Below are 16,638 nucleotides of genomic sequence, written 5' to 3' on the forward strand. Positions count from 1 at the left end.
CCATGATACTCTCCTAAGCCTCGTCACCCCCCCGACTCCCCCTCCGAGCATCCTCACCCTCTTGACTTCCCTTCTGTGAGCCTCATCAACCCCTGATTGCCCACCCCAGCCAAGATACTGTCCCGAGCCTCGTCACCCCCTGATTCTTCTTCTCTGAACCTCGTCACCCCCGATTCCCGCCCACGATACCCTCCCAAGTTTCATCACTCACGATCTCCTCCCCCTGAGCCTCATCACCCCCCCGATTCCCAAACATCCTACTCTCCTGAGTCTGGACAGCCCGATCCCCTCATCTCCAAGCCTCGTCACACCTCCCCCCCACTGATTCCTCCTCTTTGAGCCACTCCAAACCTGGACACTCAGATTCCCCCTCCAGCATCCTAACCCCATTACTCTCCCTTTACCCCCGCAGCCACGGTACCCTCCCGAGCCTGGACTAGGGTTGCCAAGCCTCCAGGATTGTCCTGGAGTGTCCAGGAATTCATCCAACCAAAGGTGGCAACCCTACCTTGAACACCCTGATTCTCCCCTCGCCCTGTGAGCCTGGACCCTCCGATTCCCCCTTCTGAGCCTCATCACCTCCTGATTGTCCCCTCCCCTCTAGCTACAATACCTTCCTGAGCCTGGACACCCTGATTGCCCAGCCCGTTTACTTACTATGAGGTTCATCACCCCTCGATTCCCTCCCTGCCCAGTCATGATACCCTCCTGAGCCTTGTCACTCTTGATTCCCCCCACCCGGAGCCTGGACACTCCGATTTCTCCTTTGGAGCCACGACATCACAGAGTTCCCGTTCCCTCCTCCCCGAGCCTCATTGCTTCTCCCTCACTGGGTCGCCCTCCCCCAGTTCCTCCTCACCTCACTCTCCCCTTTATCCCCTGAGTCTCCCTGACATCCCCGATTCTCCCGTTCCTTCTGTCCTGGACACCCCCCCCTCATTTCTCCCCACTGTCCCTCCTCGCCTCTGAGTCTGGACACCCCCAGTTCTCCCTTGCGGCCCCCTTGCACACCTCTGATTCTTCCCCATCCTCCCTGTCCCCAAATCTGGTCCCCCTCAGTTCTCTGCATGGTGTTTCTCATTTTGCCCCCGGAGTAGCTCCCTGGGTCTTCCATCCTTCAGCAGGTATTCCCTGAAGTGGCTGACATCTGTAAAAGCTGTGAATAGTTTTGAAAGGCTTGAGGTGATGTTACAAAAGGCCATATCCTCAAAGATCAGGATCCGATGATACTTTGGCCTTGTTTAGGCTTGGGGGTAATGAGAGAGACTTGCTGGTTTCATTTTTTGCTTTCCATGCACTCTTAGGGTGCTACAGTGTGGATTGCAAACACTGTAGGGAACAGTTTAAAGTCGAATAAAAGCCTTATTTGTGTTATGGTGTGTCTTGATTTCACAATATATAAAAATGCTATTATTAGATTTTAATGAAACTTTAAAAAGAGTAAAAATCCTCTAACTTCTATTTTGAAGCATTGATAAGTTGTTGCTATTGTCATTCAAGGAAGAATATGGTATCAAGAGCAGAAAAGGTGAAGAATAAAAATCAAACGAATGATCATTGTACCTGTCTGCTACAATGATCATTAGTAACCAAATCACACAATGAATTGAAATAATGAATCACTTTGCATTGCAGCTGCTGATTCAAGTCAAGGGCAATTTTTACTGACTCTTGGAGAAAATTTTGCTGTGACAATGTCAGGATGACTTCCTTTTAAAGTTATAATAATTATTGTTTTGTTTTGAGTTTTCAGCATAACAATCCATTTCTTTGCTCTTGTACAGCCCTTGTTGGTTTATCCTTCAGTGGAGCCATTGGTCTAACGTTTCTTATGTTGGGATGTGCCCTAGAATATTATGGGTAAGAAATAATTCAGTTCAAAAATAAAAATTGACTTTGTTCTAATTTTGTTCTTGAATTGCCCATGTCCGTACACACATGCAATCTAATTGTATGTCGGTCCCATATAATTTGGAGTATGCACATTCAGCCACTGTTTTTCTAGCTAAAAGATAAGTTCAATAGTTGTTAACTAAGAATTGTGGACTCTGATTGGATGGCTTTGTAACCCATTTAGCTTTGCATTTACGATTATTCATATTAATCCTACTATCCTAGAACACCACTGTAAGGTCCAGAACCAACACTTGGTAATGGGGCTCTAGTTATTGTAAATACACTATTTTCATTGATGTTTAACTCCTGTAAAAACTGGACTAAAATCATTGTATACTGAATCTCGGTTGGGTAGAACTATAGTATTGTTTAATGAGTCAGTAGTTTTAACTTTGTAGAAGTATTTTTGCAGTAGATTTCTCTAGTATTGATTTGATTTTAATCTATATTTTACTGATTTTATTAAAATAGTAATACCGAATTAATGGAGTAGAGGTGAATTTATCTGATATAAAAAAAATACAAATGATATTTAAATTTTACTAATTCTAAACAACAACCAAATGGTTTATTTTTTAAAAAAGTATCTTAAAAATAACTGTAAAATTCACTGAGTTTTAAGATTAACTATTAGATATACATTTTTCCAATAGTGACTGAAGGGCAAAAACATTAAACATGCTTACATATCAATTGTTTTCTGATCAATAAAGGCTGAAAAATAGGTTATTTAGTTCAAAGATTGGTCCTGATTTTACAAAGACACATACTTAATTTTGTGCATGTGAAAATCCCTTTGAAATCTATAAAGTTGTCTGTCTGATTTGATTTCAGTGTGAAAAGTAACTTTGTTTTCTTTTTGGGGCTTTTTCTCTCACAGCGTGTACTGGCCCCTGTTTGTCTTGATATTTTACGTCCTTTGTCCCATTCCTCACTTCATTGCAAAAAGAGTGAGCGATGACACTGATGCAGCTAGCAGTGCCTGCAGGGAATTGGCATATTTCTTCACAACTGGAATTGTTGTTTCTGCCTTTGGATTGCCTATAATCCTTGCACGTGTTGAAGCGGTACGTTCTGCTGACTCTTTCTTATTATAAGAAACTTACTACTGTTGCACATTTGTTGACAGTTTTTATGTCCTTGCCTCGCTTGTATTGTTGCTCTTCTCAGCTCAAATCTTCGAGTCATTTCTGTTCACAAACTTTCATTTTCATCCCTTCTGATCATTAACTAGTCTGCCTGCTCCCATTTCCAGAATTCTTGATAGTAGCTCTTCTGAAATCTGTATCTATGCCTGTTCCTTTTCTGTCTTGGGTATTACAGCTCTCTTATTTTGGTCTTCTAAAAATTCTGTTCACAGCAGTTTAGGGCATCCAAAATTATGTGAAATAAAATGGAATTCTTGCTTAAAGAAATAGGACCATATGTCCAAAAACTACCTTCCGGGTTTTCAAAACATTCCACAGACTTGCTCTACCCCACCTTTTGTCCATCCACTAACTCCATTCCTCTCTGCCCCATCCCTGAGCTGCTCCTCTGGGATGGATTCAGTCTGACACTGGTTCTTTGCCATGTATGTGGAACTCTTTCCTCCCTGCTGCTAAACTACTGAAATACTTTTTTTCTTAATATCGCTTTACAGACTTCCTCTTTTACTTAGGCTTTTGCACACTTCATTCTAATGTATTTTGTAATGCTCTGTATGAAGGACACTATATAGAAACAAATTGTTTTATCAATTGTAGGTTTTTGACAATAGGCAAAACCATAATTGCCCACAAGAGGGTACTCTAATCCCTAGCAACATCTCCTAAGAGCAAAATATTTTTAAGGCTGGAGCATGGGATTGTTTGGCTACAAAAAGCTATTGCTATTTATTTTTGCAAATTATTGTTCATTGTTATTCCTTGCCTTGATTTTATGGAATATCTTCCAATCTGTAATGCATAGAAACTAGGAGAAAGCATTGAGCTTGAAAGAATTTTCTGTATCCTATATTATTTGTTCTTTTTGCCAAGAGGATTCTGCTTTAAGATAATTGTTTAGTTCTTCTTCGAGTGCTTGCTCATATCCATTCCAGTAGGTGTACGCGTCGCGCATGCACGTTCGTCGGAGAACTTTTACCCTAGCAACTCCAGTGGGCCGGCAGGTCGCCCCCTAGGAGTGGCGCCACGCAATTGGCGGGTGATATATACCCTGCCGGGCCCGCGTCCGCGCCTCAGTTCCTTCTTACGCCGGTTGTCCGTTGGAAGCTGTGTTGAGGAGCGCCATAGTGAACCTCAATGTCCCTAGTGTGTCTTGGTGTCTGTCCGTTGAGCTAGTGGGTTGTGGTGTATGAGTGTGTGTATGTACTAGGATTATGAATATAGTGTAGTTTTTAGTTATAGTTTTGTTTAGGGTCTTATGTTAGTTATGTTAAGCGGCGTGGGGGGGTGGTGGGGCTTAGCCTCTTTTCCTGCTTCTAATGCAAGCCGCGCCGCCTCCTGGGGCCCTCGACGAACCTATTTGTTATCTCGTGGTTTGGGGTGGCGTCGTGTAGTGTCGGGCGCGTGGTTGGTTCGGGCGGGTGATTCAACAAGCACCGTGCCTGTGTTTGCTTGTTGTTAAAAGAAAAAAGCCGTTGTTTTTGTTATGCTGTGCTGCACTCGTGAGTGGAGGTAAATCCGCTCGTGTGGTGTCCCCGGGCTGTCTTGCGCTTTTAATGGGAGGGGCACGGGGGAATCACACGGTCTCCGGGGAGGAAGTAAGAGATAGAAAGGGCGAGAGAGAGAGGATGAAGTTTTGTCTCTGCATCTGCAAACAGCCTTACCATTGGGTCTGCCCAAGCAGGCACTATTCCGAGAAGCGGTGAGCGCGGACCTAAAGGGTCTAGCGGGCGCTCCTGATATGGAGCAGCGGGCACTTGCAGCCCCGCGCACCACGTCCCTCGCGGCCTTATGGAAGCCCCACTCACGACGCGCGCGCCCGTCGCTCCCGGCACGAGGCCGGCGGGTACTCCCTTACCGGCACGCGGCGCACCGCCGGGAGTACCTTACGCGGCACCACCTTCTCGGCACCGGCTCCCTGGAGAGGCCCTCGTTCCTCTACCCGGCAAGCAGCCCGGAAGGAGCACCGATGCCGACCGCCGGCCGCGCTGGCCGTGCCAGGGGCTTCGTTGACTCGGGCCCGCGGATCCGTCAAGTCGTCCCTCTTAGGCTCCCCGCCAAGATCTTGGGGGTAGAGCTCCTAGTCCCGTCCGCCCGAGACACTTCTCGTCGGCAAGGACCTTATTAGCCTTACGGAGCCTGGGCGGCTCCCAACCCCCGGCACCCGCCGGTGCGATTTGTACTTTCCAAGGGCAAACCGACCCCGATGCGACACCGTCCGCCGGATTCCCGGTCCAGCACCGATCCCGGTCACGGCACCGATCCGATCCAGAGGAGTCTGGTCGAGCCGCGCTCGCTCAGTCCCGGTCACCGCTTTCCCGGCGCACGGCTGTTACTCGCGGCGGCGATCGTTTCACGTCGGTCCCGATAACTCCCGGCAACCACTCGGCTCCAGCCACCGGCTACCGCACGCGACTTTGCAGGAGCAATACGGGCACCGAAGGTCCAGTCCCAGGTCGACCCTCCCGGCACCGCGAGTGGCACAGTCCACAGTCCAGATCCCGGCACCGACTTACAGCTACGGCACCGCGCCCCGGCACCGAGGGAGGCCGTCGCACATTTCAAGGGCGCTGGACTCGCACTACTCGCGTTCGCCCCCCGCTGGCCCTCTCACAGCGTTCAGTCTTTCACGGGCGCGACAGTGTCTACCTGGACGTTGACAGGGCCGCCGCCCCTTTCCTTGAGGGCTCACCAGGAATCATGGTCGCGCAGCAGGGGCTTCTGGCAACCCTGGCCTATCAGCAAAGCACAGGGACGCTCAGCAATTACACAAACATCCACGTCTGGCTCAGAGCGAGGCTCTGGAGGATACTGTTTCAACGCCCCCACCTCGCCCCTGCCAAGGAACCGCGCATCCTCCACCCGCCCGAGACTGAACCCCCGCACGATCGCCAGAGACAGCTGTCCATTCCTGAGCCGCCACCTGACCTCCACTTCTCCAAGTCTCTCCTCGTCATTCCTCGCGCGGAATGAAGCCGGATGGCGGGACAACAACCTTGGTCCCCTCCCCCTTCCGCCTAGACCTCAGGCACACCAGGCATCTCCTCAGGCGTGTTGCACAAAACGATGAGCATCCAACAGCTGAGGAGGTCTCCGAGTGCGATCCAGTCGTCACGATAGCTCTCGGCAAGATGCGCCCACTCGGTGTCGCCCTACCCTTCATAAAAAGACCATCAAGCCAACGCCACCACCATTCTGGAGTCACCGGCTTCCGCCCCGCTGCTCGGGGTGTGGAGCGCAAGTATATGGTTCCCCGAAGGGATATGAGTATCTATACGTCCATCCAGCCCCATGTTCCCTCGTCGTTCAATCTGTGAACGAGAGGAACGGCATGGGCAAGAAGCTCGGCCCCAAAGTCTAGGGAGGCGCGACGTATGGACCTGCTCGGCCGTAAGGTCTACTCCGCAGGAGCGTTACAGCTGCGGGTTTCGACCAACAAGCCCTGCTCAGCCGCTACTCATATAATACCTGGGAGGCGGCTGATAAATTTAGGGAGCTTCTCCCACAAGATGCTCGACAAGAGTTCAGTTCGCCCTACTGGACGAAGCAGAAGGGTCGCGCGCACTTCGCACTGCAGGCGTCTTTGGACGCAGCAGACTCAGCCGCCAGGACTCTCGCCTCCGGAGTCACTATGCGCCGCATCTCCTGGCTACAGGTCTCTGGTCTCCCTCCGGAACTCCAGAACACAATACAGGACCTTCCGTTTGAGGGCCAGGGCCTGTTTTCTGACAAGACAGACCCTCGCCTACACAGTCTCAAGGACAACGGGTCATTATGCGTGCCCTCGGGATGCACACGCCAGTAACACAGCGTCGACCGTTCCAGGCCGCAACAACAGCGCAGGCCCTTCCCGCAACCCAGGCAAAGGCAAGACTTTGCCAGGAGACGCAACAGAAGTGGCAGGCGCAGACAATCTGGCAACCAAGGGGCCAAACTCAAGGTTCCCTCCAAGCCGTCCTCCGGTCCGAAAGCCGTCCTTTTGAAGGTGCGCCCTGGGGGCGCTGTACCAGTTCTTCCGTGGATCCATCTCCTCCCTTTTCAACCGTCTCTCGTTCTTCCTCCCGGCGATGGTGCTCAGCGTACAGATTAGATAAGGCGCCAGCTTACTACGCTTGACCAGTTGGGTCCTCCGCACGCTGCGGCTTGGATACCTGCAGTTTGCTTCGTTCCCGCCCTCCCGCCCCCCTTCCTCGTCCCTCTTCAGGGACCCCTCTCACGAGCAAATCCTCCTCCAAGAGGTTGCAACGCTCCTCGACAAGGGGGCCGTAGAGGAGGTGCCGGAGGACGAGACGGGCAGGGGTTCTACTCCTGTTACTTTATGATCCCAAAGCCAAGGGAGGTCTCCGACCCATCCTCGACCTCCGCGGCGAACTCAACAGATACCTACTCAAGTTGAAGTTCCGCATGGTTTCCTTGGGGACCATTATTCCTTCCCTGGATCCCGGAAGACTGGTACGCCGCCCTCGACATGCAGGACGCCTATTTCCATATATCCATCTTTCCGCCCCATCGAAGTTTCCTCCGCTTCATTGTCGGCGGCTGGCACTATCATTCACGGTCCTTCCGTTCGGACTCTCCACACCCCGAGAGTGTTCACCAAAAGTGCATGGCCGTAGTCGTCGCCTTTCTCCGTCGCAGTCGGTACATCGTGTTCCCCAGCGCTACCTCGACGACTGGCTTATCCGGGTACCTGTTCCTTCACAGGATCGAGTCGGGAGCACGTCCAAGTGGTCAGCCGCCTTTTCTCCATCTCGGGCTGTTGCTCAATGCGGAGAAGTCCACTCTATCCCTACTCAGAGGATAGAGTTTATTGGAGCCGTTTCTGGACTCTACTATAGCCAGGGCGGGGTCCTTCCTCCACACGGTTCCATACGCTGTCAGCCATCATCCGCAGGCTACAGTCAGCACCTCTGACCTCCTGCGCACTTGCCTGACGCTGTTGGGCACATGGCAGCCTGCACTTTCGTCACAGCGCACCGCCCGACCTCCGCCTCCGGCCCTGCAATCCTGGCTCATCCCTCAGCTCCGTCCGGCCAGGCGCCCGTTGGACACGGTGGTCACGATTCCCAAAGTCGTCCTCCTCTCTCCAATGGTGGCTAGATCAGTCCGTCATCGTATGTGCGGGCTTCCATTTCATCAGCCCCAGCCCTCGCTGTCCCTGACGACGACGCATCAGACTTGGGATGGGGGGCTCACCTAGGGGACCCTCGGACCCAGGGTCGCTGGTCTCCTCCGAGCTCGCCTCCATATCAACATCCGGGAGTTGAGAGCGGTCCGCTGGCTTGTCTCGGCGTTCCATCGTCAGATCCAGGGCCACTGTGTTTCAGTCTTTATCGACAACACAACGGCAGTAACTACGTGAACAAGCAAGGCGGAACGAAATCTCCTCTTCTTTGTCAGGAAGCAATGATTACTGTGGGACTTTTGGCATAGCCCACTCGGTTCACCTGATCGCTTCCTACTTGCCCGGGCTCGAAATACCCTGGCGGACCATCTCAGCCGGTCCTTCAGCTCCCACGAATGGTCCCTTCGCCCGGACGTCGCCCTTGCTCTCTTCCGCGGTGGGGGCATCCCCACATGGACCTCTTTGCAACACGCAGGAACAGGAAGTGCCCGATGTTTCTGCTCTTTCCAGGGCGCGAGCCGGGCTCAATAGCAGACGCCTTTCTAATTCCCTGGGCAACGCACCTCTTCTATGCGTTCCCCCCGTTCCGTTAGTCCACAAGGTCCTTCTGAAGGCGCGCAGGGACAGGGCCCGCTTGATTCTGATCGCTCCGGCATGGGCCCGTCAGCATTGGTACTCTCTGCTTGCTGGACCTGTCGGTAGTCGACCCTGTTCCCCTGCCTCTTCACCTGGACCTGATCACGCAGGACCACGGCCGCCGGCTCTGTCACCCGGACCTCCAGTCGCTGCACCTCTCAGCGTGGCTCCTGAGTGGCTAACCCGGTCCGAGTTACATTGCTCTTCCCCAGTGAGGCAGGTACTTCTGGAAGTAGGAAAACCATCTACAAGGGCGACATACGTAGCCAAATGGAAACGTTTACGTGCTGGTGCGCGGGGAAGCGCTTCCATCCCACCGATGTTTCCATCCCAGTGGTTTTAGATTACCTTTGGTTCGCTCAAGGGAACAAGGCCTGGCACTGTCCTCTCTCCGCGTTCACTTAGCGGCCATCTCCACCTTCCACCCAGGAGTGACGACGACCGCTCGGTCTTCTCGCACCCAATGGTGTCTAGATTCCTCAAGGGCTGGAGCGCCTTTACCCCCAGGTCCACCCCCAGCCCCCTCCTGGGATCTCAACCTGTTGTGTCCCATCTCATGTCTCCCCCGTTTGAGCCGCTGGCTACGTGTTCCCTCTCCTTTACTTGTCCTGGAAGACGGCATTCCTGTGGCGATCACTTCCCGCTCGGCGCGTATCAGAGCTGCGCGCCCTCGTCGTGAGATCCCCCGTATACGGTGTTCCATCGGACAAGGTGCAACTGAGGCCGCACCCCGCATTTTTCTTCCCAAGGTCGTCTCGGCCTTTCATGTCAACCAGGACATATTCCTGCCTGTCTTCTTTCCCAAAACCGCACTTGTCTCGCAAGGAGCAACAGTTACACTCCTATAGACGTGCGCAGAGCGCTCGCCTTTTATATAGAGCGAACCAAACCATTCCGTAAGTCCACCCAGCTCTTTGTTGCCGTCGCCAGAGCGAGTTAGAGGGTTACCAGTCTCCTCTCAGAGGATTTCCTCATGGGTGACTTCCTGTATACGGACCTGTTACGACCTGGCCATCTCCCTCCGGGCAGAGGAAGTAACGGCGCACTCTACCAGAGCCCAGGCTTCATCGACGGCGTTCCTCGCACGAGTACCTATCCAGGAGATCTGCAGGCAGCGACCTGGTCCTCCGTGCACACCTTTTCTAGCTACTCCATTATGCCCCTGGTCCAGCAGTCCAGGGGATGATGCGGCCTTCGCTGCCTCTGCTGTGTTTGCGCACTGTTGACCTCTCACTCCGACCCCACCGCCTAGCAAGAAGGAACTGAGGAGCGGGCGGGCCGGCAGGGGTATATATCACTCGCCATGGCGGCGCCACTCTAGGGGGCGACCTGTCGGCCCACTGGAGTTGCTAGGGTAAAAGTTCTCCGACGAACGTGCACGTGCGGCGCGTACACCTACTGGAATGGATATGAGCAACACATCTCGAAGAACAACAGTTACAAAGGTGAGTAACCGTATTTTCTGAAAGATAGTGTATTGAAGAAGGCTGTCTAATGAAGGGAGAATTTATAAGTATAATACTCATTACTTCAGTGGTTGTTAATTGCTTGAACTGAATTAATTGTATGTTGGTCTTTTCCCCTATGCTTTTAGCATCCGTGTGTAATATTTCATTTAGCTTATCTAATGCATGAAAGTAACACAGATCTGTACACATCATGTAAACCAACTAAGGATTTTTTTTCTTTTCATCTTGTATTTCAGATCAAGTGGGGAGCCTGTGGTCTTGTGCTAGCTGGCAATGCAGTCATTTTTCTTACCATTTTAGGCTTTTTTCTTGTATTTGGTAGAGGAGATGACTTTAGCTGGGAGCAGTGGTAGGACTTCACTATGATGTTGGTGATATGCAGCTTACATGTTTATATACTGTATATATGTATGTGTGTGTGTTGGAATATTTGTGCCTGCACATGTAGCCTTATGCTATCCGAACATCATATGCATTTTTACACTTGTATGTCAGCCAAATTAAGGGGAAAGAGCCTTCTGACAGCTTTTTAAATAGGTACAGAATAAGCTGAAATCACAATAGCTAAATCTGTCCTTAAATCTTTGTTTACACAATGTGCACTATTTTATTGACTTTTAGTTTTTAATTCTGATATAACACCATTGGTATGTATGTTGGGAGTCAGTAACATAGCTGACATTTTTACAGCATAATCAAAATGGGCCTATATACTGACTGTACAGTTTAGTCTCCTGGTTTTGCTAACTTGATTAATTTCTGTTTTGTGGCTAGGATGGAACAAACATTTACCTTTGTTTTCAAATAATTGTAATTTTCAGTAGTTCTCTCAGTTTAAAAAAACAAAACAAACCCCCATTGAATACCCATAATAGCTGCTACCAAGTATCTCTTTTCCAATCCACGATAAAGGGAGAGTGAGAAGTATTGGATGTTCTGCATTCTCAGGCTCACCTTTGTATTAATGGCCCATGGTGCACTACCAGGACCACATCTGGTCTTGGATCTCAATACTACAGGTAAAGGGAAAGTAGATTCAACAAACACCCTCCCCTACACTCATAGTCAGCATTCAACAAATCAAAAAGGAAAATATTCTGTTTTCATCCCACTCTAGTTGTAACTGTGGGTGTATGTTGGGGGTAATTGGATAATAACTCCATTTTAATGTCTTACCATGTTATAAACTGACATTACTTCTTACCGTATATACTCGTTCATAAGCCAAATTTTTTTTTAGTAAAAAAGAGAAGCACCAGAGATGGGTGTCGGCTTATGAACGGGTACAGAGAAGGAGAGTGGGACACAGCCCCTCCCCCCAACAGAGGGAGCAAGGAGAGGCAGCATAGCCAGCAGAGCCAGAAGGGAAGAGGCGGAGGCTGATGTGCTCTCTCCCCAACCTCCAAAGCAGCTGCAGCTTTCGGACTGGCAGGCTGCAGCCAGGCCACTTGGCCCTGCCCCCAAGAGCAATCTGTGGCTGTGCCGCCCAGCCCAGCCCTCTGGAACATGCTGTGGCCATGCCGTCTGGTCTGGCCCACCGGAGCGGGCTGCAGCTGCACTGTCCAGCCTGCCGGAGCAGCTCCAGCCAGGCCAGACACATCCTCCCCTGGCCCTCCCCAGATAAGATGGGATGGGATGGGGAGAGGAGAGTGTGGGGGTCCTGGGCTAGGGGTGGGGTCATGTGGAGGGTGGTCACAGGGGTTACTCCCCTGACCTCCAGCTTCTCCCCCGCAAAATTTTTTCCCACCAGTTGCTGTCCCGGCCCATCAGGGTAAGCAGCTGGCACACCGGGACATTTTGTTTACTTAGGTTTACCTCTGTGCCTGCAGATGCTTGAGGTAAACAAACCATCTCTGCAGCTTATCTTGCTGACCCCTGAATTATAGAGTCGGCTTATGAATGAGTTAAATTTTCCATTTTTACTTATCCATCTTGGGGGTGGGGGTTGGCGGGGGTTGGCTTATAAACGAACTGGCTTGTGATCGAGTATATACGGTATATATAGTTTCCCCTCTAAAGAAATATTTCAAACTGCTATCAAAGTTTATAATCAGAATGCATGGAACAGCTCTGTTGTGTTGTGAGTCAAATGCCTGAATCATAAAGAAGTGAAATGTTATCGTTAGAAATCTTTAATACAGCAGATACTTCAGGACTCAGTATTGCCTCAGTTCTTGTCAGTTTTTTAAAAATACTTTTACTCAAACCCTTACTTTCAACTCTTGTAAGAAAAAATGGTAATATTCAAACAGTACAATATATTTTTAATGTCATTATTCTAATAAACATTCATATAATCACACTATTATTATATTAGCACATTTTACTACTATGAGAGAGTGAATCCTTCGGATTGTGAAGGAAGCATTTAATTTTGTAGAGGTTTATTCTGGCACGACCTTAACTTTAGAGGCATATGTAATACATTTCAGTATACCTGAAAAGGAGCAAGGAACCAGTAACTCTAATTTATTTTGTCATAGAAAAATGGATGCATCAAATTATGACATTTGCAATTAGAAGAAACTGAATATTTAGATTGGGTTGATATTTTAACCACTAGTTTTGTGGAATAGCAATTCAAGAAGGAACAATTTTCATGCTTGCATATTTTCAGCGTATTCATTCATAACTGAATGTTTCCAGCCTGTGATGATGTGGAGAATAAAATACCATGAATAAATATGTAACAGCCATGAAGAGAACTGATGTGATGCTATCTCCCCTAACCTAGAAAAATATCTGCACAAGCATTTGATGTTCAAAGTAACTTTTCATAATTGATATCCTGTGGATTTCCACACATATAAAGGCTTGAAAAGTAATTACTGTTATGTCAGTACTCTGAGACTGTGGACTTTGGTTTATCCTTCTTATCAGTAGAGAAAAATGTAAACTGAAAATATTTTTGAAACACAAATAATGCAACGTACTCAAATTTCACTTTGCTGATAGAATATGTTGCTTATCATATATTTCACATAGGTATAGTTTTAAATTTGTTTAGACACAAAACAGTTATTTTATCTTCCAAGTTGAGACTGCGCTATATTGATGTGATGTAAGTTTTCACAGCACTGAAGATTTGCTATTTGCTGCATTTTCAGATTGAAGGATCTAAAACACAATTTTTCTTGTTAGTTTTTCTGGTCTCTTTAAAATGATCATTGTGAGGCTTCACTGTTGGATATTTAATAGAAGAGTACGATGTCAAACATCAGCAAACATTCTTGTGTTTTTGTTCATGACTTTCACAATCAGGGCCACTATCCTTATGGGTACAATTTGTCGCACCATGCTAATTTTAGTGTAGAATGTTATAATTGTAAACTATTACTCAGGGAAATTACGTGCTCAAATTACGAGTTGAGCGGTTTGAGGAAAATTCACTTTTGGTTTATCTATTTTGCCTGGATTTTGAAGAAGTAATTTTTTGTATCACAGTGAAAGTAATTTTTCACTCCACCATTTAGTTGAGTGAAAAAGAAGAAAAGGATAATATAAAGTACAAATGGTGTCGGATTCTGCAGATAACTAAGCTTGTGGGTTGTCCCGTTAAATTTAATGGAACTAATGTGAGTAAATGATTGGTCCCTCATGGTCTAAATGAATATTTCACATGTCACTCTTTGGACTTGATACACAGAAATGAAAAGGATGCACTAAACACATTTCAAGTTACCGCTCCTGAGTTTTCTTTAAGCTGGTGGTGATTTTTTTCTTTTCTCAAAAAGAGGGGTTTGTTGTATGGGCAGTAGCAAGACATTAACTGTCAATATCCCCTTCTTAATCAGCATCAGAAACAATCTTTTAAAAAGAATGGGAGGAACAGAAAACAAGGTCCTACTGAGGCTTCTCTAATACTTTGAAGACTTTTTGTGTTGCACCTAGATGCCATCGGGGTGGGTTCATTACAAATCAGTAGATAGCTGTTGGGTGGAGACAGTAAAAAAAAATTTTCTAAAAAATTGCTACATACGCTAATTCTCACTGTCAGTTTCCATGCAATTATCATCATAGTTTTTCCTTTTTTAAAAGCAGTTGAAATAATGATTAAAGACAGAAAAGAGTTTAAATCTCAGAATTCTCTTCTGGCCTCCTTAAATCTAAATTTGCTTGAATTAATCTTTAGTTAAATTATCAGAAAAAGGAAGAACTAGCCTTCAGTGTATTTGTCAAGAGCTGGGTCTATTCACAAGAGTCTGGTGCACTGACAGCCACTACTAGACATAAGAGCATCCATTTATTGCAGTCTCCTTATAATGTTTTTTCTTATAAACTAGTGAACATATATCCAAAGTGCCTTAGCCTCAAGATTTATTGTAGGTTTGAGAAGGCATGGACATAAAAACACTAATTGGATTGAAAAACGATCATCACATAATATATATCTTTACCGTTGACTAATAGCCTTTTCTGTATTTCAAAATACAGTACAACTTTTGTAACGTTTGTCAAATATGTCTTTTCCATAATTGCCAGGTTACTGAAATCATTAATACATTTGTAAATTAAAGCATTCTCAACTTTTTTCAAGTTGTCTAATAAAACTGCCTAAATGTAGATGACACTCAAGTTGTCCTGTGTCTGTCTTTTGTTGGTTGTGCTTTGAATTTTTTTTTAAAATTCTCTGCCTTTTTATTCCACCTAATGAAGAGAGAGACTAAGAAATAAAAGCATAATTAACGTTCTAGAGGAACGATAATGAGCTGCCGAGATGATCAGTGCTGATGGGATCAAAGCATGGTGAAACAAGTTTCAAAGACCGTATTCTAATTCAGATAGGAACAGTCACCATCATCTAGTAAAGGTTCCTGCCTAGATTAGAATACGCGTTTGGAACAGTGTTCTGCCATGCTTGCATTCTGTTGGCACTTGCCACCAAAACTATCTTAAGAACACTGTTCCACTGCACTGGAGTTTAAAACACGTTCTAGCATGCTTATTAAACTTGGTGAAAATGTGGTGGAGGTAGGCCCTTCTGGAAATTAGTCTTTCCTTTAGCGCTTATCACTAATATACATTGAGTGCTTTGTAGAAGTTTTCCCCCACATTCTTCTCCTATTGCTCTAGCACAGGAACAGCTGCATGAGTGGTAGCAAGAATGTTGACTGAGCGCTTGTGTTTTTGTCACTGTATCCACTAACCCTGCTCTCAACAGCTGTGTAACTAGCTTGCTTTATGCAGTTTTGAGCATTGACGTAACTTTCCTCTGCCATGGTTTCTTCATCCATAAAATGGTAACAATATGGAGCCAGGGTGTTCAGAGGCCTAATTTATTTTTTTATAGGCCACTTTGTACTCCTAGACTAATTGTCACCACACTTTATGGGACTCTCAAAGCATATACCTAGTTCATTATTTAATTCACTAGTGAGTAAGCAATGTCCCTGGGTATATGCTAATACTGAGAGAACCTCTGTTTCCCATTAAATGGAAGCTGGTTCCAGACATTCTTTCAGTAGGTTAGTCCATGTTGGTGCTCAGCTTCATAACTGCCACTCAAAGCTTGTGTGGAGAACATTTCACAAGAGGACTCCCCTCCCTTACAGATATTGAACATAAGAATGGTTATATTGGGTCAGATTAGTGGCCCATTTAGCCCAGAATCCTGTCTTCCGACAGTGGCTGGTACTAAATGCTTCAGAAGGAATGAACGGAAAAGGGCAATTATTGAGTGATCCATCCTCTATTCTCCAGTCACAGCTTCTGGCAGTCAGAGGTTTTAGGAACACTTAGAGCATGGGTTGCATTCTTGTCCATCTTGGGTAATAACAACGGATAGATAAATTCATGAAGGAAAAGTCTATTTTTTTAAAATCCAATTATGCTTTTGGCCTTCACAACATCCCCTGGTAATGAGTTCCATAGTTGACTGTTGTGTGAACTATGGGAACTTTTGTTTGTTTTAAACCTGCTGCCTATTAATTTCATTGGGTTCTTGTGTTACGTGAAGGGGTAGATAACACTTCCTTATTCACTTTCTCCACCCTGTTCGTGATTTTATAGATCTCTATCATATCCCCCCTTTGTTGCCTCTTTTCAAAGATGAACAGTCACAGTCTTCTTAATCTGTCCTCAGATGGAAGCTGTTCTATACCTCTAGTCATTTTTGTTGCCATTCTCTGTACTTCTCCCAATTCTAATATTTTTTTCTATTTTGAGATGGGACAACCAGACCTACATGCAGTATTCAAGGTGTGGGCATACCACAAATTGAGATAATGGCATATTTCTGACTAATTCTTTTCTATAGGAACAGGAACAGTGTTCATGTATGACCCCTGATTAACATGAAAGGAACAATGTCATCTCCGATTCATCTGCCCCCAGTTCTACAGTGGGGAGTAGAGAAAAGACCGGATGG

At 47.1% G+C, this 16,638-nt stretch overlaps 1 protein-coding gene across 1 annotated transcript in view; it reads left to right on the plus strand.

Annotated features, from left to right (window-relative positions):
- LEPROT (leptin receptor overlapping transcript) overlaps positions 1–14,846 on the plus strand; it is a 17,241-nt gene extending 2,395 nt beyond the window's left edge. The window contains exons 2-4 of the mRNA XM_075067671.1: positions 1,785–1,860; positions 2,777–2,963; positions 10,508–14,846. Coding sequence (XP_074923772.1) covers positions 1,785–1,860; positions 2,777–2,963; positions 10,508–10,624 — 380 coding nt within the window. The 3' untranslated portion in view covers positions 10,625–14,846. The remainder of the gene's footprint in view (positions 1–1,784; positions 1,861–2,776; positions 2,964–10,507) is intronic.
- The last annotated feature ends 1,792 nt before the right edge of the window (positions 14,847–16,638 follow it).

Source organism: Chelonoidis abingdonii, chromosome 7 (assembly GCF_003597395.2).
Source record: "Chelonoidis abingdonii isolate Lonesome George chromosome 7, CheloAbing_2.0, whole genome shotgun sequence".
NCBI lineage: Eukaryota > Metazoa > Chordata > Testudines > Testudinidae > Chelonoidis > Chelonoidis abingdonii.